Here is a 23,790-nt window from a genome sequence, read left to right as displayed (position 1 = left end):
CTCCATGCTGATGATGGTAATTCTGTCTTCCAGGGCCCTCAGAATCATAACTCTCAGTGCATCCCATAAAAGCTGAGCTCTTTCTTAGAGCAGGTCATCTTAAACTCTAACAAGCTCTTATAAAAGGTAAAACAGGCATCAGTATACAAATCAGTTAAATATCTTTCCTCCTTACAGTTTAACCTTTGTCATTCCTAGCCTTTCCTTATTCCTTTTATTGCCTAATTAACTAACTGTCAAAACTCCACAGACTGCCCTTAACATCAGAGTCCTGGTAGCTCATTACTCATTTTTATTTCCAGCTTCTCTCACTCCCTCTTAGCTGAGGAAAAAACAAAACAAAACAAAACACTGAATGGGTGATAGAAAAGATGGGGAGCGATGAAGTTATCCCTCCATCCATCTCTAGATCTCGTCTGTTTCCCTCCAAAGGAGGAATGCCAAGCAGCCTCTGCTCACAACACCTCAAAACCCTGGGAGATCCCAACTCAGAGATTTTCCTACCACCAAACTGCTTTTTCTCTTTCCCTAAGACAGTAGAGCAGTAGCTCCTTTTCTGTGTGACCATTTTCACTAGACTTGAGTATAGCTTCATGTTGACGGAAGGCTATGAATTTTTAACAACATTCCCTGTGACTTGCTCCAGAACCTAACTATTCAAGAAAAAATTTTTGAAGTTGTAAAAGATACACCTAAAACACTTTGAACAGAACGTAAGTAACACATTTGTGGTTTCATATTATAAGGTCTTCTTTTTTCCCAACTTCTTGACAAACTTAATTTCATCTTAATTACATGGTTTTTGAAGATATTTGAACATGTTGACAGTTGAAAGGTTATAGTTAGGTGAATGCTGTTGACAAAATAGATTTTACCATGATTCCAGTCATGCAATTACCTGATTATGATAACTTCTCTTTTTTTAACAGCCTTATTAATCATTCACCTGGTCCATTCCAGAGGGTTCTTTGTCTTTCTTTGTGGAGGGAAGCGATGAGGCTCAGAGGTGACCTCTGTCTCTTTCGCATCTTCAGTGACTCTGATCCTTTTTCCTCCTCAGATTGTCTCTGGGCAGAACGTGTGCCCAAGTAACAGCACGGGAAGCCCGTGTATAGAGGTCGACGTCCTGGGCATGGCCCTGGATAGCTGCCACTTCCGCACGAAGCCCATCCACCGCAATACTCTGAACCCCATGTGGAATGAACAGTTCCTCTTCCGGGTTCACTTTGAAGATCTCCTATTTCTTCGTTTTGCTGTCGTGGAGAACAACAGCTCGGTGGTAACTGCTCAGAGAATCATCCCCCTCAAGGCTCTAAAGCGAGGTAGAATCAAATTGTCAAAAGTTCATAATCATTGTAGCTGAGCGATGGATGCCCCGGGGTTCATTACACGCTTCTCTCTACTTCTGTATATGTTTGAAATTTTCACATTAAAAAGTTAAAATAAGAGGCAGAAGCAAATAATACAAGTTTGAACACTGTTTGAGCATGTCTCAAAAGACGTTTTTCTTTTACGTTATCCTAAAATCCAAAGTTATTGACAACGTCTGTTATGAAGTGCAGCCTCTCCCACTGTTGCTGATGTTGGGAGCGGCAGTCGTTGTGCTCTTGTCCCCATACATCCCTCCCCAGATAGCGCCCACTGCACCCCTGGCATGTTTAAAGCAGAGACTGACGTGAGGAGAGGAAACCGAGAACAGGGAGGGTTGGGGTATGCTGTGGCATGAGTGGGACGAGGTTGGAGTCGGTGCCTGGTGGGAGTCCAGTGTCAGAAGCCGGGGGTGGGTTTGGGTGCAGAGCAGGGAAGGTGGAGAATTCTGAGCAAAGGCCAGAGCTGCTGGCTTGCTGCATGTGGGCTTTGCCATGGCCCTTGGGGGAAACGTCAGCTTGTCGCACCTGTCCAGAACGTCTGTGCACTGCTTCTCAAACTTTGATGTGCCGTTGAGTCACCCAGGCTCTTAGTAATAAAATACAGACCCTGCTGCTGTGGGCCTGGGGCTTGAGATTCTGCCTTTCTAACAAGCTCCAGGGATGCTGACTCTGCTGACCTCCTTTGAGTACCAAGTTTCCAGGACATACTTCCTCCCACAGCCATACTCTGCCAGCCTCTGAGCACCACCAACATGTTACAGTCTCCTACTCTTTGGTTTTTCCTTGTTTCTTTTCTCCATTGTGTGAGTAGTGCATGGTCACTGTGTTAGTCAACTAGGGCTGTGTAACAAAATACCACAGACTGGGTGGCTTAAACAACAGAGGTTTACTTTGTCAGTTTTGAAGGCTAGAAGCCCAAGATCAAGCTTTCAGCAAGTTTGCTTTCTTCTGAGGCCTCTCTCCTTGGCTTGGAGATGGCCACCTTCTCCTTGTGTCCTCACAGAGCCATCCCTTGGTCTGTGTGCACAGCATCTGGTGTTTCTCCGTGTCTGCCCTCCAGTCCCCTCTTCTTATAAGGACGCTGGTCATATTGGATTAGGACCCACCCTAATGACCCATTTTAACCCCATCACCTCTTTAAAGACCCTATCTCCAGAGACAGTCACATTCTGAGGTAATGGGAGTTAGGGCTTCAACATACGAATTTTAGGAGGACACCATTCAGTTCTTCACAGTTATTACAGAAATATGACAAAGTACAGAGAAGCAAAAATAGTTTTTTTAAATTATCCTTTTTTTATCTCTTCAAAATAATTACTTTTGGTATATATCTTTTGCAGGCTTTACACCTCTACCCATGTATATACATATTAGCATATAGTATATTTTTTGAACAAGTAAGCTTCCTACTAATCTTAGTGTTTTGCAACTTACTCGTTTTCACTTACTGATGTATGTAGTGAACAACTTTTCAGGTTAATAGCTATACATCTTCATTACCACTTTTAAGAGCTGCATATTATTCCATTTTATACTTGTACAAATACACACCATAACTTATTTAACCAACCCCCTATTGTTGGAATATTTTATTATCACTAAAGCTGTTCTAAAATGGAATATTTGTAGAACAGTTATTCTAGATGACTTGATAAGCAAAAATGATCAGGTTTTCCTACTATATTTGGTTTGAGTTTAAAATTTTCAGTTTGAGTCTAAGTTAAAAACAGATCTTGGACAAGTTAACTACAACTAGGTAGCCCCAAACTGTCCCCTGGGGCAGCACTCCTGGGGAAAAGGCATCAGTTGGTTGTCACCCCTGCCTATCTTAAAGTCTTATTTCTCCCTATCATTTACTGACCTCCCTGGGGGATCTCCTTTGCAGAGCTCTGCAGTGCACAGCTAACAAGCTTTTCCCAATTCTGCATTGTTCCAGGATATCGACATCTTCAGCTGCGAAACCTCCACGATGAAGTCTTGGAAATCTCTAGTTTATTCATAAACAGCAGGAGGATGGAAGAAAATTCCTCTGGCAATACTATGCCGGCCTCTTTGGTAATTAAGTTCTATTTCACTCAGCTTATTTGTGGGGATTGCTATGCTGGAGGCAGGCTTTCTTGTGGTCCAGGAATGTGGTCCGTTTGAGTTACTGATTAGGTAGCTACAGAAATAATAATAATAATAATGGCTGACACTTGACACTTTCTAAGCACTTTACGCATATACTAACTCACTTAATCCTTTCAATAACTTCATGAAATAGCTATTAGTATCATCTCCATGTTACAAAGGAAGGTAAGAGCTAAGTACACCTGAGGTCACACAGCTATAAACCCAAGTTCTTCTAGTGCCAAAGCCCATACTCTGAATGAGTACATTATAGTGCCTACCAGGGAAGTGAGCCAAAAATAACAACACGGGGAAAAGGCTAATTATGCAAAGCCTGCTAGGAAGCATTTTGATACTTCGAGAAAGTTTAGGTTAGATGAAGAAAATCCTTTGCTTCCTCAGAAGTCCAGGGGCAGGTGTCACAGGCGAGCAGGGTCGGGTGAGCAGCCAGGCGCTGCTGGCGACACATAACTGTGCAAGCGTAGCAATCCCCTGGCACCTGGGGAAACACAGCATCTGCGCTCTTGGGAGTGGGAGAGGAACACCGCAAAAAGGGCCACCTTTACAGGAGCTGTGTTTTAACAAGTTCCCCAGGTAAGGTCCAACCCGTTGAACTTCGAGAACCATTGGACCAGCACTCACCCCAGTAATGCAGGGTTGTTTGCTTAAACAAGGAACTCTCTTTTTATTAACTGGTTAATTCCACTATGCTTGCTCTTTAAAAATTAATATAAAAGGGTGTCCATCAATCGCCTCTTTACATGTTTAATAATCTATTCATGGTTGCATCAATCTTGTACTTCAACAGGGTCCTAACAACCTTTGGAAAGGCGCCTTCTATGCTCACAATGGCGCTGGATTTGGCCATTGCCGCTGCCACCTCTGAATAGCCCTGCTTTCTCCTCTGCTTCTCTTTCCCTAACCTCGACAGTTTCTTCTCTTTCTCTGTCCCTCACCTTGTTTTCTTAAGTTCTCCTCCTTTTCCCTTCAACGAGTGATCGAAGTTGAGCACAGCACTTTGGCCAAAGTAGGGGGAGGTATTGCCTCTGCCTGGTGCAGAGGACTGGGAAGCAGGGACGGGGCTGCCTGGTACCTAAGAGCAAGAATTAGATGCTTTCAGAAAGGCAAGGCAGAGCCTAGTGTCCACTTCTGGGTTGCTTGCCCTCAATACCTATTAGAGCTGAAGATCCCACACATGCCATGAATGAACCATTCTTCCTCACAACACTTCTGACACCACATGTGTGGTGTCTTCTCGACACTACTTCTCCAACTCTCTGATGCCAGCTCGGTGTCCTACAGTTCAGTTCAGTTCCGACACTGTCTACCTGGGGTGAGCATCAGATCCCACAAGTTAAGGGCTCAGTCCCACAGCACTGTCCCCACTTCAGATGCCAGTCACAAGTCCCAGGCTGTCACTGGTACTCCTGACTGACCAGCTATAAATCCAAGAGGTTCCCACAACCCCCTCCTTAGCGCCAGTAGTTTGCTAGAATGACTCACAGAATGACTCCTGAATGTCTCAGGAAAGTGCTTTACTTACTATCACCAGTTTATTATCAAGGATACAACTCAGGACCAGCCAATGGAAGAGATACATAGGGTGAGGCATGAGGGGAGAGGGAGCAGAGTCTCCATGCCTTCTCTGGACACACCACCCTCCCAGCACCTCCATGTGTTCAACAACCCAGAAGCTCTCAGAATCCTGTCTCTTAGGGGCTTTATGGGTGTTTCCTCGCATAGGCATGACTGAGTAAATCATTGGCCATTAGTGATTAACTCAACCCCCAGCTCCTTTCCCCTCCCCTGAAGTCAGCAGTAGCGGGGGCTGAAAGTTCCAACCATCTAATCATGACTTGGTCTTTCTGGTGATCAGCTCCCATCCTGAAGCCATCTAGGGGCCTCCAGCCATAAGTCATCTTATCAGCACACAGAAAACTCTCGTCACTCCAGAGATTCCGGGGGTTTAGAAGATGTGTGCCAGGAACTATGAGCAAAGACCAGATATTTATTTTCAATTATATCACACCATACCATCCTAGGTATATCCCAGGCAGCAGCGTATATGCTTGGTAATATGTGTTCTTTGACCTTGGAAGTCAACACCTTCCATTGCTCAAGACAGTAACTGAAGATCATCCTGGACTTCTCCTTCTCTCTCACTGCCCCATGTAAGACTTGATAAATCTGTCTCCTTAGTATCTTTCAAATCCATTCATCTCTATCTGTCCCTACCATCTTGGCCCTTGTTCATTCTCACCTGGCTTGTGGCCGTGGGTTCCTAACTGGTCCCCCTCCCTCTGAGTTTGACCACCTCTGTATGTCCTCCTTTAGGGCCTTATAGACAGTTCTATCTAAAACTCAAATCTGACCATGTCACTCTTCTGTTAAAAACCCTTGCTCGGCTCTCCGTTGCTCTTAGGATAACGTTTGTATGTGGACTGGGCAGAGACTCTGGGAAAGCCGAGAGCTCATGGGCCATTTAAGGGGACACCTGCCACCCTGCTCTCAGCTCCAGCTGCTTGTTGCCAAGCAGTTTTGCCAGATATTTTGGTTTTCAAGACTGTCAGGACATCTGGATTGGCATAAATGTTGGCAACTATTTCAACTTTTTAAAAATATAGTCCAGACTAAGCCATACAATGAAAATGCATGCATTTTATGGTATGCAAATCGTGCCTTAATAAAATTGATTAAATAATAAAAACACATTGTACAAGCATAACAAAACAGCCAACCTCTCCTCCCCCACACAAAATAAAAACAAAATGCATGCTAAACAAAATACTTAGGCAGCCATTTCCCCTCCATCACCTCACAGAATTCATTGAGGTTCCCAGAATGCCCTGCTTTAGGCCACCTCTAACGCTTTGTACACAGGCTATACCAATATTTGGGATGTTCTTGTCCCACTCTTCATCTGCTGATTCACACTGGGCCTTCAGATGATAACCATTTTCAGGAGGTGCTCTCTGATTTCCTCCAAACCTGGGTTCCCAAGGAACTTACCATGCTTCTTAGAATTGTCCACGTTCTCTTCTAGCTGTTCTATTCAACTGGGAGCCCTTGAAGCCAGGGATAATGTCCCATTTCTCCCTGAATCCCCAGGGCCAGGCAAAATGTCTGATTCACTGCCAGCCCTCCATAAATGATTTTGTATTTTAAATGAACGAATATATCTTAATACACAAACTGCTCAAAGACTTGCGAGTTATACACCTCCCCAACTCCTCCTAACAGAAATACTTTTTGTATCATAATTATTTGTATGCTTGGACAGCAAGCTCCTTAAGGCCAGAATATTTTATTTATCATTTTACCATCCAAAATTCTAACCCAGTGCCCTGAAGAGGGATGGAACTCAACAGACACTGTTGAATGTCAGTTCATAAGTAAGGACTGACATACATTTCAGATAATGTCAGTCCCCTAATTATGATGGAAAGAGACACTGTTATTTAAAATAAATTAATATTTTGGTGGTATGCTGCTAAATATTCTTACTAGACTATTAAGCAAGATGCACCATTGCCTACTGAACCACAAAAAGATGCATCTGGTTATAAAAGAATGCTCTTGTTTTGCATTTACGTGTCCCTATATGTACGTCTAAGAACTAGCACTTCTGTATTGGTGTAGCCTAGAAACAATATGAGAATGTAAATGAATGAGAAACCATGTGATCCTCCTTGACAGATGTTTAATACAGAAGAAAGAAAATGTTTGCAGATTCACAGAGTCACAGTACATGGGGTCCCAGGTCCAGAGCCCTTTGCTGTTTTCTCCATAAATGGAGGCACCAAGGCAAAGCAGCTTCTCCAACAAGTAAGTTCACTGAGCCTGTAGTTAATAAACAGTTCTCCTTTGAGGGGAATCTCTATGCACAGGTTAACATTTTGCCCAACATTTTACAACAGACTTAAAGTCAGAGAAAGCAGCTCGTGTCAGATTTCATAGATTATCAAACAGAAGCTACTACCAAGTGGTTTGGGGGGTTTTGTTTTTTAAATCAGTCCGTCCATGAACTTCGGTGTCTACTATCACAAAGCACTGTTGGGGTTTTGGAGACGTTATAAAATATGATGACGTAAAGTAAGGAAACATTTCCACGGACCACCCATAAAAAGTAGCAAATTACTGTCACCCTACGTGAGTAATCACAGGGCTATAAAGCAGGACTGGGGAGGGAGTGACGCTGGCCCTATCGTGGAGCTAACAGTGTCAACTGACCTGCTCGTGGAAGCTTCGTGCCCTGAATTATTGCTGTAGTAGTAGCTGCCTTGCCCCACACAATCCACAGCCCAGCATCGACCACAGACCAAGGGCTGGGGTAAGGGGAGCAGAGTCTTCTTGAGAATTTTCTGCTCCCCCACCCCATCCCCAGTTCATTCTGCTTCTCCAAGTGAGATGCAGCAGTGCCAAGTGCTAACGCTGGTCCTTGCGTCATTGTTGGGGGCGGGGGGGGGGTGGGTATGCCTGAAGAGAAGGATGTTTGCTCAATCTAAGCCGGATGGTGGCAGCCTCCTCTGGTCACTCACTTCAAGTTTAGCCTCTGTCGGTAACCTGGACAATAGAAAAAAGTGTGAAAGAAAACATCAGTAAGAGAAACTATCATGATGGCTAGTGTTTACTAAGTTCTCCTAATGTGCCTGGGTTATGCTTTACAATCAATCAGTGCTTCAATCATAAAATGAAACAAAATTAAGAGGTTGTGACTCTGGACTTCCCTGGTGGCACAATGGTTAAGAATCCACCTGCCAACGCAGGGGACACAGGTTCGAGCCCTGGTCCGGGAAGATCCCACATGCCGCAGAGCAACTAAGCCCGTGCGCCACAACTACTGAGCCTGCGCCCTAGAGCCCGCGAGCCACAACTACTGAGCCCATGTGCCTAGAGCCCGTGCTCCGCAACAAGAGAAGCCACCGCAGTGAGAAGCCCACGCACCGCAACGAAGAGTAGCCCCCGCTCGCCGCAACTAGAGAAAGCCTGCGAAGACCCGACGCAGCCAAAAGAGTTTATTGAAAGGGGAATTCCCAGGAACTTAGATCAGATGAGATTAGCAGATGATTATTTCCAAAAGGAGAATGGGAGATTATCTTGGTAAAAGCTGGACTAGGTTCTTTGCCCTCGGTCCTGTGTTGCAAGATTACAAAGAGCTAAGTTCACGGATTGAAAAACCTAAAGTTTTTAATTCAGTAAGAGCTCTCATTCCAGCAGTGGGAAAAATAGTTATACTGTCTGGGGATTATGAATAAATTGTGTCATTGCCCAGAATGAACATAAACAATCCTTTTTGGACGTAAGAGAATTCTTAGATCTTCCAAAAAGTATTACACAACACTGCAGGGTAGGTTTCACTTATAAATTGCACATCAAACCTATCCGAACCCCATGAAAATAGACTTGTTCTTTTGCCCACTCTTCAGAGGTGTGCCTAAATTTGCCTTTGTTTTTTCTTTAGAGTCTGACCATTGATCAAGACACCAAACCTATTGCCACAGACTATTTTTTAATGGAAGAAAAATATTTTATATCTAAAGAAAAGAATGAATGTAGGAAACAACCGTTCCAGAGAGCCATTGGTCCAGAAGAAGAGATCATGCAGATTTTAAGCAGCTGGTTTCCAGAAGAGGGATATGTTGGCAGGATTGTCTTAAAAACCCAGCAGGAAGTAAGTGTGTCCTGGGGCAGCCTACATTGTAGCAGCTCATATGTAACTCACCACCTCACCACTAGCCGCCTGCCTCAAATTCAGAATTTCTTATCATTGCAACTTGCTTTATAGTCTTCTTAAGTAAGTGTGGAGAATTGATTTTATTCTTCTGCACATATTCAGAATGTTAACTCTAAGTTACAGAAATTCGGTCTAAAAATCATCCCTTAGGAAACAAAGGGAGAAAGAACTGAAGGATTCCTTAAGCATGTCATCAGTGTTTTATCTGTTTGTGTGAAGACATGGTTATGAGGGTCACAGTAGTGTGTAATGGAAGGCCTGTAGGCGTTTTGCGTTTGGGGGTTTGTTGCCTGTTCAAGTTTTAGCTGATAAAATGTTTTGTGCTAATACGTGAAATAACAGTATTTCTTTGAAAATATTCCATAACTTTACACAAAGTAAGAATAACCTCTCAGCTCTGGTCCGAATTTGTAACAATATTCCCATGATCATTCTCATAAAGGAAACAATACGACTGCCTGTCGACTCCAGATTGTTGGGCTCCTGATGGGGTTTGCTGATGGAACACTTTTTTTTTTTTAAATAAATTGACAGGAGCCCACTAACTTACTGCCATTTTTTAAAAATGACATATAAGATCATTACATAGACAGTCATGCCTCATGATAAGTCGATAATGAAGCAGTTGAATCAGTTCAACAATTCGATTAAACAAATATTTGTTGAGCATCTAAAATGTGCCAAGCCCTGTTCTAGGCACATGATCTGCCTCTTTGGGGCATGTAATAGAGCTGGGCTGGTAAAACGCCCATTGCTGGTCCATGCTTGCTGGGACACAGTAGAGATTGATAAGGAGCCCATTATCAGCATCATGTGTTACTTTTTCACTCTCTACCTAACTATGAACGTGGCCTGCAGCCTCCACAGAACTCCAGCATCTCCTCTGGGAACCAGAGCCACTACCTTCCCTCCTAACATTGCCTTGGATGATAAAAGGACACTTGCTTTAAGCAAAGAAACGTACTTGTCTCCCTATCGTCCTCTCCCCATCAGACATACAAATTACTAAGACGGAGGAAAAGCAATTCTAATAATAATAGCTTTATGAGAAAATAGAGGGCTTAGCTGGATTTTTGAAGCCATCTTTAATTTCTCTCTAAATTTTTTTCCTATTTCTAATTGTCTTTGTCACATGTAAAAAAGTATGCTAGAAATGACAATTTCAGTGAAGAAGTGAATTTGTTAAACCATATCTTTGCATCATGACTTGCAGCATTTAACGCTCTCAAGCACCCACTAGTTTGAATGATCTCATGATGTAATGGAAACCATTCTACACAAAGGAAACAGGTTCAGAGAAGTTAGATCATGCCAGGGTGAGAAGCAGACAGCACTCAAGTCTTACGGCTTCCAGGTCAGTGTTCTTTCCACCACCCTGTGCTTGCCAGGCTGGAGTTGCATCAGTCTCCGTGGCTTCTCCCACATGCACCGTGGGAGGTGGTGAGCAGGAGGAAACGTGGGCAGCCTGCTGAGTGTTGCCATGGAACTTCATCACATGGTTGGAAGGACCAGGAGTAAGGGATGCCCCATGTGCAATTTAAAATGTATATGACAGCAGGCAGTAGAGACATCGGGAACGAATGTTTAATAAAGGCTGGTGGAACAGAAGCATTTTTTAAAAAGGAGGAGAAATTAGAGGGGAAGCATTTTCTGATGAGTACAATACAGCAAGTTCTCCTTTATATGCCTTTGTTGGGAGGAGAGTTTCGAAACGACTGAAATACATCTCAAAAGATAACAAATCATATTTCATGTATCTAGGCTTACCGGCTGCACAGCAACACACAATACAAATTTACTGATTGACGAAATGAATTCAGTGCGCGTATTGAATGCAAGCGGACACTGGCATAGCTGATAGATTTGGGCTATAAGTATTTCCATTTAGTTACTTTGTGGAACTAGTAAGATACATAAGCAGTTTGCCCATGAAGCTGCAGTCTGTTACCTCTGATCTTGCCTGCCTGCTTTGTATGATTTTCTTGTCTTCTGGGCTCTCAAGCTGTTAGGTATCTTCCTATGGTCAATATGCTCTCCTCTGACACCTGCTGGATTTGAAATCAGACAAACCTGGCTCTGACACAAATTAGATGGATGACCTTCAATGGCTCATCTGAATTCTGTAAACCTCTATGCCCTAATTTGTAAAATCTATGAGAGGAACTACCCTGCTTGACTCAAAAAGATTATCATGAGACTCATGCCAAACATGTAGACAATATGTAGAGAAATGCTTAGTAAACTATACAGGAATATGCAAATGAAGGTTATTGTTATGGTCATAATCTGTGGCTTCTAATGTGGCTGAAAACGGCTTAAACATTAATAAGCTCTGAGTAAGGTTCTAAGGAGTGCTCTTAGAAGTAATTCCCAGTGCATGGTCATTGGGATATTTTATGTGGCAACTTAGAACTTTTTTGTTTTTTGTCTTGCTTACTTACATCCCAGCTTTCAGAACCCTGAGATTATAAATTATGTCATGTGAATTAGCACCCAACCCCACTCTCCGATTGGTTAAATATATTATAATCCATGCAATGACATATTGTGCAAAATCTTTAGGAACTGACATGAAATGATGATCACAGTCTTTTAAGTGGAGAGAAAAAAGGAGTTGTAGAATAACATAGGTACTAGAGTACAGTCTCATTTTATGTAATAAAAATACACAATGGCTCTCTCCCCCTCACGCATAACATGATGAATGGGGTCAAAACAGTTCAGTTGTGTAAATTCTAGGGACCACGACTGCAAGATTAATGAAATGATTGGGGCGAGGCTGTGCGCCTGGTTGGTGAGAAGCCCCAGGAGCCAGTCCTTTCTGGTCCTGGCTACAGTTTGGCGCCACCTGGTGACAGTTGCCCATTTTGACTTTAAAATCAGTGGGGACAATTCTAGGTCCTGGGGCTGGCTGGACTTTCCAGGACAATGGCAGTGATTCTTGGAGTCTTCTGGTTAGGTAGCACCATTTCTGTGGCCTGATCTGAGATTAAGCTAGAATGCTGGGGACTGGAGGGCCTTCCTGCCACATCCTCACTTCCTGAGATGGGGTTGCCTACTGCTCACTTGCCTTGCCTCCCCGTCCTCTCCTTGCCTCCCCCTTGCGGAAGACAACTTTACACGACCTCATTTGAGAATGGGGCTAACAGAGAACAGGAGCCATTTGACGATCACATTATATCTAAATTCACATAATTCCAGGGTTTCTTTGTATATATTTATTCACATACACAAAAATATATTTGTATATCCATAGCAGATGGTTAAAAGGATATGTAACCTAATAACAGTGGGTTTTTTGTGGAGAATGAGATGGGAAAGGTGAAAGAGAAAAAGAAAAAAGGTAGAAACGGGAAGTTTGCCTTTTTATTGATATATTTCCTTACCGCTTGAAAATATTTTAAAAGATACATATGTCTATAGATACATCTGTGTATATAATATATAATTATATATGTAAAATTCACTGAAAGCCAACCCACCAAAACCCGTCTAACCTGATGACCAATTCTCATAATTATTGAGAATTTTGTCGACATTCATTTTGATGTGACTTACTTCCAGTCATTGTTTTAGCCTTTCCACTGTGGGTTTTGTTCATCCAGCCTGCCTGAATGCCGATTTTGCATGTTTGACGTTTCAGATGTCTAGCATTTCTTAAGTGCTCAAGGTCTGTGGGGGAATGGGTAGATTTCTCTTACATGTATCTATTGTGTTATTTGGCTTTTGGTAATTGGCAAAATGGCATATTGTCTTCTTACAAATTTATCTCTAGATGATTTGGACTCAAAATCCACAGCTAATAGGAGCAGATCTACTGGCTTGTTCTGGACCAAACCTTATCAGTGTGTCAACATCAGCAGAAACTTACAGTACTTTCCTCCTCTAAGAAGAGATGTACATCCTTTTAGAATAGTTTATGAAATAGTAACTAGCATATGGAATATAAAGCTAAGAAGTTGTTTCCACGTTACCAAGATCCATGTCAAATTTTTGCTAGGTTTTTCTTTCCTTATTCTACATCATCTTACCATCTACTCAGACTTTTCTTCTTCTTTAACATAGAACCTGGAAGAGAAGAGCATCGTTCAAGATGACAAGGAGATGATCTTGAGCTCAGAGGAGGAGAGTTTCTTTGTCCAAGTGCATGACGTTTCTCCAGAGCAACCGCGAACGGTCATCAAGGCGCCCCGCATCAGCACCGCGCAGGACGTCATTCAGCAGGTGAAGGCCTCCCCTTCCTCACCTCAGTCCTGTCCTCAGTGTGAACTATTGGGACAAATCAGATATCAGCTCCCTTTGTGAATGAGGTTCTAGAACAAAGGGGACCTGACAAGGGAGAGTGTGCCTCTTAAGGCTGGGAAATACTGATTCCTTCAACGATACTTGCCCAGCATCTTCTGTGAGTCAGGCTCTCTCTGAAGCCTCGATAATGGATCTAGAAGGTGGCTCTGCAGAGCGGGAATGTCATCATCCCAGAAAGGCCTAAGCCAATACTTAATGGCCATCTCTCAGGGATCCTTCAGAGGACATGCAGGAGGCCTCCTCTGACCCTCTCCCCTCCTCTGGTCACACTTCTCTGTGTACATGGCTTCAGAGAGCTCTGTTTCCTTCTTTTGAAGCCCTGTTATGGTTTGCGTTTATTAAACACTCACTTGAGAAGATAGCATAACAGTTAACAGACTCTAGATCAGATTGCTCCAGGTGCAAACCCCAGCTCTACTTCTTACTAGCTCTGAGAGCTTGGGCAAGTTACTGAACCATCTGTGCTTTAGTTACACTGGTGTGCTGGTAAACTGGCTCTCTTCAAAAAAAAAAAAAAAAGGCCCTGATTTTATAGCATTTGCCAGTTTCTATCTTGTAAATCCTCCCACCACATCTGATTCCAGTGGACTCCAGCACAACACCATGTGCTAAGCTACCATGCAGGTAACATGGAGATAGTGCATTAGCACTTTCCTTATAGAGTTATTGTGAAGATTAAGTAAATATATGTAAAGCACATTCACCTATTACAACACCTAGCACATGGCAAACACTACTTAAGTGCTATTTGCTATTCTTATTGCATGATAGTTTGGTTAATATTAGCCTCCTTAATAGACTTTGAACTCCCCAAACTATATACAGTATCTGGGACATAGTAAGCCCTCACTACACATGTGATGAGTGAATAAATGCATAAATGAAAGATAATCTTGTACTAAATGAGAAGTGAGACCAGGTAAGTTCTAACATCCAAGACTCTGAGATGAAGAGGGAGCCTCGAGGGACAGAGAGGCTCCCGAGGGTCAAGATTCTGTCCCTCACTGTCTGCATGACCTTCCATTTCTACCAGCTTTGGTGGATGCAGAAAATCCAGTTCAAGTCCTTTTTCTGTTACTTACTAGCTGTGCATCCACTGGAATCTGCCTGACCTCTGTATGCTTAAACTTCCTTGTCTGAAAAATGGGCATAGTAACACCTAAATCATGGACGGTTGTGAAGCTAAATGAGGCAATGTGGGAAAGTTCCTATGAGCTAGCTACAACTGCGAAAATGTATAATGAGAAGTGAGATGACATGATCTGAAAGACCCCCTCCATCTCTTAAAGTCTGATATTTTCCCACCTCAAAGTCTCATCTACAGTGAAGCAGGTGTTGGAGATAGTGTGTCTTTATTCAGTTCATCATAACTTGTCTTTCAGACCTTATGCAAAGCCAAATATTCCTATAGCATCTTGAGCAACCCCAACCCGGGTGATTATGTGCTTTTGGAAGAGGTGGTGAAAGACACTGCCAACAGGAAGTCTTCTACCCCAAAGTCCTCCCAGCGTGTCCTTTTGGATCAGGAGTGTGTTTTTCAAGCTCAAAGCAGGTGGAAAGGTGCAGGAAAATTCATCCTTAAGCTAAAGGAACAAGTGCAGGTAAAGTGCAAGGTTATTTTTCTCTCTTCACAAATTATTTGATATTCATAACTACACTGTAATCAAATTCAGGAGCTAGTGAAATCTAGGAGAAAGTTCCCGAGTCAAGGAAATTAGTCGGAAGAATGTAATCAAATTCAGGAGCTAGTGAAATCTAGGAGAAAGTTCCCGAGTCAAGGAAATTAGTCGGAAGAATGCTTTCCAAAGCTCTACTTACTAGAGAGGGAACAAGAAAGGGCTTTTTCTCATACAGTGTCATGTGACTGGGGACCCTGGCTTTAACCTAATACCAATGGAAGATTCTCATTTTCCACAGGCATCCCGAGAAGACAAAAGAAAAGGCATCTCTTTTGCAAGCGAACTCAAGAAGCTCACCAAGTCGACTAAACAGCCCCGAGGACTCACGTCATCTTCTCAGGTCTTGGCCTCAGAAAATGTCCAAAACAAGGAGGAGAAACCTGTGGGCAGCATGTCCTCCAGTGACACGATAGACTATCGACAGTGAGCAAGGGTAGCACGTTTTACCCAGGTATTCTGAGTCATTGCACTGTTCTGAAACGGGGGGTCAACTTACACTACTCTGTAAGACACAGTCTGTACACTGTCGTTTGTCTTTTCCAAGAGGAGGATGTCCCTGAGGCAGGTAGGAATGGTACCCTACAGGAAAAGGGCTCTGAGGATGCACATCACTTCAGCACTGATAATTTTAGATCTCCTTATTTTGTAGATAACTAAAGGCCCCAAGAGGACAACAAACTTGCCCAAACTACAACAGCCTTATTTCATCAGACACAGAACTGTCTTAATTACTGGTAACTCATATGAACATTCTTGAAGGGTGGCTATGGGCCATTCAGCTTTTATTCCTTTGGATTTCTAGTTTGATGTTCTTCTAATTTAGGTCTGACTTACTCTCAACAACCTCAACTTCTTCTGCCTCAATTAAAAAATTAAAATCTGGCATCCAGGATGTAATGATTAAAAAGAAAGCAAAATGACATAACAGCCTGCAGTAAATCATGCCTTTGGTTGCCAGCTTACTGCTTGGTATTCACATAGAGTAAATTTCATTCTATCTTAAAACAGACTATTTATATGGAACCTGAATTTAAAAAAAGAAAAAGCATGTGAGGAAACCAAACAGATTTCTTCTTTTCACTTAGTTTCTTAATGAACCCAAGGGATTATTAACACCCATTTTTCACCTGTTCCATCATAGTTCTAAGATTTAAAATTCTCAAGAGACCAACTGCATAGTGAAGGCATTGTTGCTTATACTACAGAGCTGCATCATCTGTCTTCATCACAATCAGATATTTGTAGAAGCTCATAATTAAAGAATTTATTAATATCTCTTGACAGGGCCAAATTTGACTTATAACAGCCCAAAAGAAGGCTGATACATTGAGCCAATGTTTAAGGAGCAACTCCTAAAACAATTGGTGCCCCGTATACACTTACAAAGAAAGCTCTTTCAAAACAGACGAGGCCAAATACAGGAAACTGCCTCCTCCAGAACTTTTGCACATCCCATTATCCCGAGTCAGGGCTTTTTAGGTTCTGTATGCAAAGACTCATCAGGAAGAAATCTCGGCTCTATGGCAGCAATCCACATCACATAGCATCAGATAATTGTGAATATGCAGAGAATAGTGAAGCCCTGGGCTGTTCCAGACTCTGAGAAGGCTCAACACCCATTTTCTGTTGCGGTACCTCCGGTATCCCATTTTTAAAGTTCAGACTCACTTCCTTTCCTGCCACAGTGTCACCGAGACAGGCAGTGTCTCCGAAAGCCCAGTGAGCTTTAGGACTAAGTACCCTGCTAAGCCTCTCCAACGTTTGGAAAATGACTCACAGTGGTAGTGGGGGTGTGAGCACACAATAAAGACAGGGATCAAAATTTCAAATATTGTTTTCCATATCAAGAACTTAGCATCAAATAAATCATAGGTGTGATAATGTTATGCACACCTCTCTATTATAACCTCCGTAATGACAGAGTGAGATTACACTCTGCACATAAAGAGCCCTCGGTGTGCCAGAAGATTAGTAAGTACGTAAGAATACAACTCCACTAGAAATTTGACTTTAAAATAATGTGCTTGCTATAATGAGCATTACTAGTTGCTTGTATTTTAGGAGAGTAGGGAGGGTGGTGGTGATTTAGACAATTGCCTTTGGACTCAATTTTCCTATAGTAAGCAGATATTCAGAATCAGTCAATTGACCTCACATCTTTTGCTAAACTTGGGGAAGCTTCTCTTTAAAAGTAGCCATTGAGGAACCTCCCTGGTGGTCCAGTGGCTAAGACTCCGCACTCCCAATGCAGGGGGCCCAGGTTCGATACCTGGTCAGGGAACTAGATCCCGCATGCCACAACTAAGAAATGAATGCCGCAACTAAAAGATCCCACATACTGCAACTGAAGATCCTGCACACGGCAACGAAGATCCCTGTGCCGCAACTAAGACCCAGTGCAGCCAAATAAATAAATAGATAAATAAATATTTTTAAATTAAAAAATAAAATAAAAATAGCCATTGATATAATAATAGTAATAGCCATTGGTGCATCTATGGGAATATAGATCCCATGTTATTAATTTTACAAATGGTGTTTCGAAGAAAGAGCATTTGTGAAAAAAGAAGGGCCTTTCTGTATGTATATGCTCGTAAGAAAACAAGTTTAATATTTTTATTGCTGAGTGATATATTTCATGTTATTTGTTCTGAAATATTCACCTCTAAAGTTTCAAGTTACCTCCTAATCTAAGAATTTCTAAACAAATAATTATTTAACTTACCCAAGTAGTTGACAGAAGTCCTTTTTTTTTTTTTTTTAAAGCTGAACAGTTTAATTATGGTTTAAAAAAAAAAAAAATCTTTCTAAAGAATGTGATGTTCCAGGGCAGAAATAGCCTAATGTTCTACCTCCCAGGAACATCATATTCTACCACTGTGAGTTTATAGGAAATAGTGTCTCCCCCAAACCCAGTCACCAGAGCTTGGGTTTCTGTTGGTTGAACAACCTTAAACCTTGCTACACTATGAACGTTTCTGCTCCTTAACTTTAAAGAGACTAACAAGCCTATGTATTCAACTTTACAGGTGAAGATCTTTGGGCAAGAAGTTATAAAGTCAAGAATGAATATCATGGAAACAAATATAACATCCTTATTTTCATTAGACTTAAACTGGAAATTGATGATTTCTGAACTTGCGATATGAGGTCCACACTGAGGTCAAGCAAAATGGCACAGGGCTAGCTACCAACCAGTTTCCTGATGAAGCAAAGAAGCCCAGCAGACTGCCATTTTACACGTGTCAACAGTTGGAAAAACCATTGCTAACCTTGCAATAAGGGTCAACAAACTTTGTAAAGGGCTAGACAGTAAATATTTTAGGCCTTATGGGCCATATGGTCTCCACTGCAATGACTCAACTCAGCTGTAGTGCAAAAGCAGCCATAGACAATACATACGTGAATGAATGTGGCTGTGATCCAAGAAAACTATATAGACACTGAAATTGTAATTTCATATAATTTTCCCATGTAATAAATATTCCTCTTTTGATTTTTTAAAATCATTTAAAAATGTAAAAACTATTCTTAGTTCAAGAGCCATACGAAACCAGGTGGCAGGCTGGATTTGGCCCAAGGGCCATAGTTTGCTGACCTGACTTAGAAAACTGGGAACAAGATGCACAGAGGTATGAAAACAAGCAGGCTAGTTTAGTCATACATTTTATGGCTGAGAATTGGAAGATTTTGGGCATTGCAAATGTAAATATGTCCTATAAGATTCATTAAAAAGTAATTCAATTTAGTTTCTATATTGTGTACCATTGTGAATTCTGTAGTATTTCTTTTTAGCTACAGAATGATGTTGGGTTTTTTTACGTTTATTGCTTATATATTCACAGACTTTTGGTTTCCATACAATGAATTTAGAATAACGTATAATATCTACTGAGTTGTGACATCTTAACAAGAAACTTAACCATGTTTTTAAAGCAAAAGTAGATTGAGTTGGTGTTTATTTATTTTACTAGGTTTGTACTGACATTGTACCTATATATTTATTATACATAGCTTTCTTGATACTGCTTGCAGATTAGAAGCGTTAGTGGTTCTATCTCACTATTTGAAAACAAATCTCCTAAAAAGAAAATGTATGCTCTGAATATCTGAAATAGGCCAGAATTCATGTAACTTGCCATTTAATGTAAATTATTTTAAAAACCTTGCTGTATAAAACTATCATGTATGTGTAAAGGATTCTTCTTATTCTTGGCATGAAGCAAATTATTTTTAAAATGAAAGGTGTTCCTCTAAGTAAAATCCAAATTTTATCTTTCTATTGACATTAAAATTTAAGACGTTTTTCTTCAAATTATAAAACACACTAAAAATCCTAACCTTTGCTTTGAGAAGTTTTTCACCATAAAAAATGAATAACACAATCCCCAAGTTCTTTGCATACGCTAACAGAAGTGTTAAAAACACACGGCCCAGCTTTCATGTTATTGGAAGTTCTGACTGAGTCAAAGCTTTAATGCTAGAAGAACTACTGTTTGCTTGTCAACAGAATTCAGGCTATTCCAGTTTGATGTCGTTTGTACAGTGCTACAGGTTTCTTTTTAAATCAAATAATCAGTCTACAACAAACATACAATGCTGCATCATTTTTAAAAATATTCCAGAAACCGTAATCAAGTTTCTCTAAACTAAGAGGCATTTTTTCCTCTGGTTGGGCTTACTGTGTCATAAAAATTGGGTTACTGGTCTAACTGGCAAGAGTCAAGATGAAAACTGTGCAGAGTAGCGAGATGGAAAGCAAGACTGGTCTCACTAGGTTTATCACTTGGCCTTGACTCTAAGCCCTGCAGCACCCCACCCCATAGCCCTTAGCACAAAATCTGAAACTTACCTTGAGACTGAAAGGGAGACTAGGCTTTAGCAAGTGAGTGAACCCAACCTCCGGCCTATGTTGCAGCCCAACTTGGTGGTTCATTTTGAGGTAAAAGGACATACTCTACTGTATTTGAGTCTTGGGGACTTTAGGGGGGACTACTCTACTATTACAGCTAACCAGCACAACCTGGTGTTTGCCAAAAGTAGGAAATTTTGATTTAGAGCTTCTCTGAATTATACAGTTATATTACTATAGCAAATGAAAGAAATTATCCTATTTAGAATGCATCTAAAATAGTCACCCACACTATACCCATTACTACTTCATACTTCCCATACCATTAAAAATTTGGGTAGCGAACTTTCATCAGTAAAGTCGATATGGAAAAGAATCTAAATATATACAAGCTGGCTGAAACCCCCAACAAGTGGGAGAAATGAAGGGTATGGTGCCCACAAGCACGCAGACCCCAGACCAGTCGGAACCAGAAGGTTGATGATGCTGACTCCCAGTTACCTCACCATCAACCAATCAGAATGTCCATGAGCTGATGGCACCCTCTTTGAACCATCACTATAAAACTCCTCACTACCCACTCCAGGTCGGGACACGCAGTTTTGAGGGCATTAGCTCCCTGTGGCCCCCTTTGCCTGGCAAAGCAATAAGCTGTTCTTTTCTACTTCACCCAATAAACGAACAAATATGCAAGCTGTATTTATTACAAGATTTTGAAAAAAAATATTTTAAAATGCTTCACTAAAAACAGAAAGGAGCATGAATTCTGTTGGGTGGTGCCACTTTTAAGATTATGATAGCTGGCAAGAAAAGATTAGAATAAGAATCCGATGTGATGTGTGATGCTGGAAAAAACAGATTAACTTCCTCTCAGTCACCTCCTCTGTAATTGTTTGTTTCGCAAAGATTATATAAGGGTGTGAAGGAGTTGAGAACAAGTTTGAGGATAAATCTGCAGGAAGTAACAACATTATTTGGGAAGAAAGTGCCTTCTTAAAGGAACGCCTCTTTTCGTGTCATCCTTACCAAGTAAAAGTTATTTATAAATTCTCCAGCTGGGGAGAAATATGGAGTCTAGACTCAACAAAAGTGAGTCAAAAGTCAAATTTACTTTCACACAAAGGTCTCCCATCTTGATGGCTCTGGAGACACTGGAGGCTCATTAATGAAAGCGGGCCTCCCCTATGGCTCCGTATGTACTTTTTTTTAAAACACATCTTCCCCTTCCTCTGTTCGCTCCCTTTCTAGTATCTCTGTAGACCTCTCCTCTTCTGCCAGACACCCGCAGGCCTTGCTTAATTCTGAAAAGTAATCAGAGCTTGCGTACTGGCCTGGTAAAACTGAATTAACTAAAACACGAAGCTCCACAACTCTGCTCCCATGCCAGTAAGGAGGATTTTCCTGGCTGGTGTCTGATCTTGAACTTGGCATAGTGAGAAGCAGCCTACAGGGAAAGAGCTCTCTAGCGGGCTGCCTCGAACACTTTTAGTTGCTTCTCTTAAATCAGCAGCAAGGCAAGAAGAGGAGAATACCTGGACCCTCCAAAAAGTTGTTAGAAAAGGAGACTGCCTCTTACACAAAGCCCAAACTTGGGTCAACAGGATACAGTACATTGTTAACAATTTATATGTTCTCTGCCATTTCTTCCTATCAGCTTCCTAAATGCAGTCCTTGCATGATGGCTAAGGATTCTGACAGGAATACCTGAATGTTTTTGAAATACTTAATCTCCATGATTACCAAGCTGTTCGTACACATCTCTTAGATCCAAAACATACTATGCTCAAGTCTGCCATCCAGCAGGCCTCTGAAACCTTCCCTATTTCAGATGATACAGGTCTCTGAACTTCGAAACAACTCACTCTGACACTGAATTGGGTAATGTTGCGTTCAAAAAAATGTGTGAATGATCTGACTCAACATGCAAGGGCATGCAAGACTGAGGCTACGTCTTATGCCTGTTATTACCCGACTTCACTTTTAAGTGCCTAGCACAGTGCTAAGCACATAGTAGGTGCTCAATATTTATCTAGTTAAAAAAATAGATATTAAGGCTGTAGTTTATTATAGCCTCAGGGTGTGTGTGTGTATGTTATTATTAATGACTATAATATTTAGTTCTGAAAATGAAACTCATCAGTACAAGGCTTACAGAAGTTAGTACACAAATATGTTTCATCCTCAAATTCATATAGGATATTCAAATACAAGATGTATAATTTTATGGTCCCATTGTGATTATATGTGTAACAAGAAGGTTAAAAGCATAATACAAGTGTGAAATAGTTGATGAATTTTTATTTTAAAATTGATTTTTCATTTAAACTATAGTTTTTGCTGCCAACGTTAAATATAAATGTATTTGTATATGTTTGGAAAATAAATGATTTGTGACATGTACTGGTCACTTGTGCTCCAATGGGGAAAGACCCCTTGGTCATCTAAATAAATATTCATAACATTCCTGGACTTTAATATCTAAAAAGTGCATTAAAAGCAAGTATTTATATAATGAACCATATATTTCTCACCATTAAATAATCAAGCCTAAAAAAATTGATCTTAAAAACACTTTTTAAAACCACATATAATATGCTAAAAGATTAACATGTGCTATTAAGCTGATATGCCCCACTCTGCTGCCATGATAAAGGAACTTTCTATTTTCATTTACTTCATGAGAAAAAAAAGAACTTTAAGCACTACCCTAGGCCAAAATATTTGGCTTCTACAGCTTTGAAGAAATAGATCTATTTAGTTGGACTGCTGTGCATTTTTTTAAATGCTCACAAGAATAGGAAGCAGAAAAAAGCAGCTGTTTTATTCAGCTATTCACAGTAGAGGATATTTGCAACCTGGTCATTAAAACACTTATTTCATAAGCCATTCCTAGAATATGGCAATAGCTGTCACATAAAATACTGCTTTTTAATTATATTCATAAGAATAGACATTTCATCTGTTAAAAAAAAAAAAAAAGGGAGAAAAAAAAAAAAAGCCCCTCGCTGGGTACCCTTTATCCTTAAAACAGAATGGTAAAGAAAGTCTCAGACTTGGTTTTTTCCACCATCACCCTCCAGAGCATGTCAGAAAATGCGACGAACTTCGAAGAGACTAGAATCACATTCAAACTTTCTTTGAAAGTAGCCATGATGAGCACTCACTCTTTTTCACAAATGGCAAATTAGGTTACTTCTTGAAGCATATCGTCCAGTAAGAGCCAAAGAACCTGGTATCCAATTGGAAGCTATTTTTTCTTTTCTTAAAACTTTTCATAAAAATATATACACTCAAATTTAGAATGTTTCTCACTTCCTTCATGGTGGTACAATTAAAAAAAACATTTATTTCATTATAAAAAGTATTTGGTTATAAAGAGTAACTGAATGGTAGAAAGCAATCTCATGGTCTTGATTTTCCTGTGCATATTTTCAGAATTGGGGCAGAACCCTGTGCCACACAAAGGATAATTCTTCCTCCTCAAGAGAAGGTCCTAAATTAACAATATATCTTTATGTGCATCTGCACAAACACACAAATATACAACAAAGTCCCCTGACTCTTCATTCTTCTACTACCGTAGTGATGTTTCCAAATATTTGGTGAAATCCAGAGGCAACTGAGTAGCAACTTCACTACAATGTCTTTTGATTAGTTGACTTAACTCTTCACTTAAAAATGAATCCCCTTGTAAAACTTTATCCTGAAAAAATATTAAAAGTATGAGTTAAAAGTTTGCTT

The 23,790-nt window shown here is 40.9% G+C and overlaps 2 protein-coding genes across 7 annotated transcripts in view; one reads left to right on the top strand and one right to left on the bottom strand.

Moving 5' to 3' along the window:
- The window catches only part of PLCE1 (phospholipase C epsilon 1), a 320,122-nt gene extending 297,605 nt beyond the window's left edge, over positions 1–22,517 (top strand). For 5 of the 6 annotated variants that reach the window (XM_061169296.1, XM_061169454.1, XM_061169606.1 and 2 more), the window contains 8 exons: positions 1,061–1,322; positions 3,307–3,425; positions 7,176–7,304; positions 8,941–9,150; positions 13,279–13,437; positions 14,901–15,119; positions 15,436–15,648; positions 18,227–22,517. In XM_061169296.1, the coding sequence (XP_061025279.1) occupies positions 1,061–1,322; positions 3,307–3,425; positions 7,176–7,304; positions 8,941–9,150; positions 13,279–13,437; positions 14,901–15,119; positions 15,436–15,624 (1,287 nt within the window). In that variant the 3' untranslated portion in view covers positions 15,625–15,648; positions 18,227–22,517. Of the gene's footprint in view, positions 1–1,060; positions 1,323–3,306; positions 3,426–7,175; positions 7,305–8,940; positions 9,151–13,278; positions 13,438–14,900; positions 15,120–15,435; positions 15,649–15,846; positions 15,950–18,226 lie in introns of those variants that run through there. The other variant, XM_061169377.1, reaches the window with a different exon arrangement.
- A 391-nt stretch (positions 22,518–22,908) lies between these two features.
- NOC3L (NOC3 like DNA replication regulator) overlaps positions 22,909–23,790 on the bottom strand; it is a 31,514-nt gene continuing 30,632 nt past the window's right edge. The window contains exon 21 of the mRNA XM_061170443.1: positions 22,909–23,752. Coding sequence (XP_061026426.1) covers positions 23,624–23,752 — 129 coding nt within the window. The 3' untranslated portion in view covers positions 22,909–23,623. The remainder of the gene's footprint in view (positions 23,753–23,790) is intronic.

Source organism: Eubalaena glacialis, chromosome 1 (genome assembly GCF_028564815.1).
Source record: "Eubalaena glacialis isolate mEubGla1 chromosome 1, mEubGla1.1.hap2.+ XY, whole genome shotgun sequence".
Lineage (NCBI taxonomy): Eukaryota > Metazoa > Chordata > Mammalia > Artiodactyla > Balaenidae > Eubalaena > Eubalaena glacialis.
Note: the sequence above shows the minus strand (reverse complement) of the source record. Positions and strands in the feature narration are given on the sequence as shown.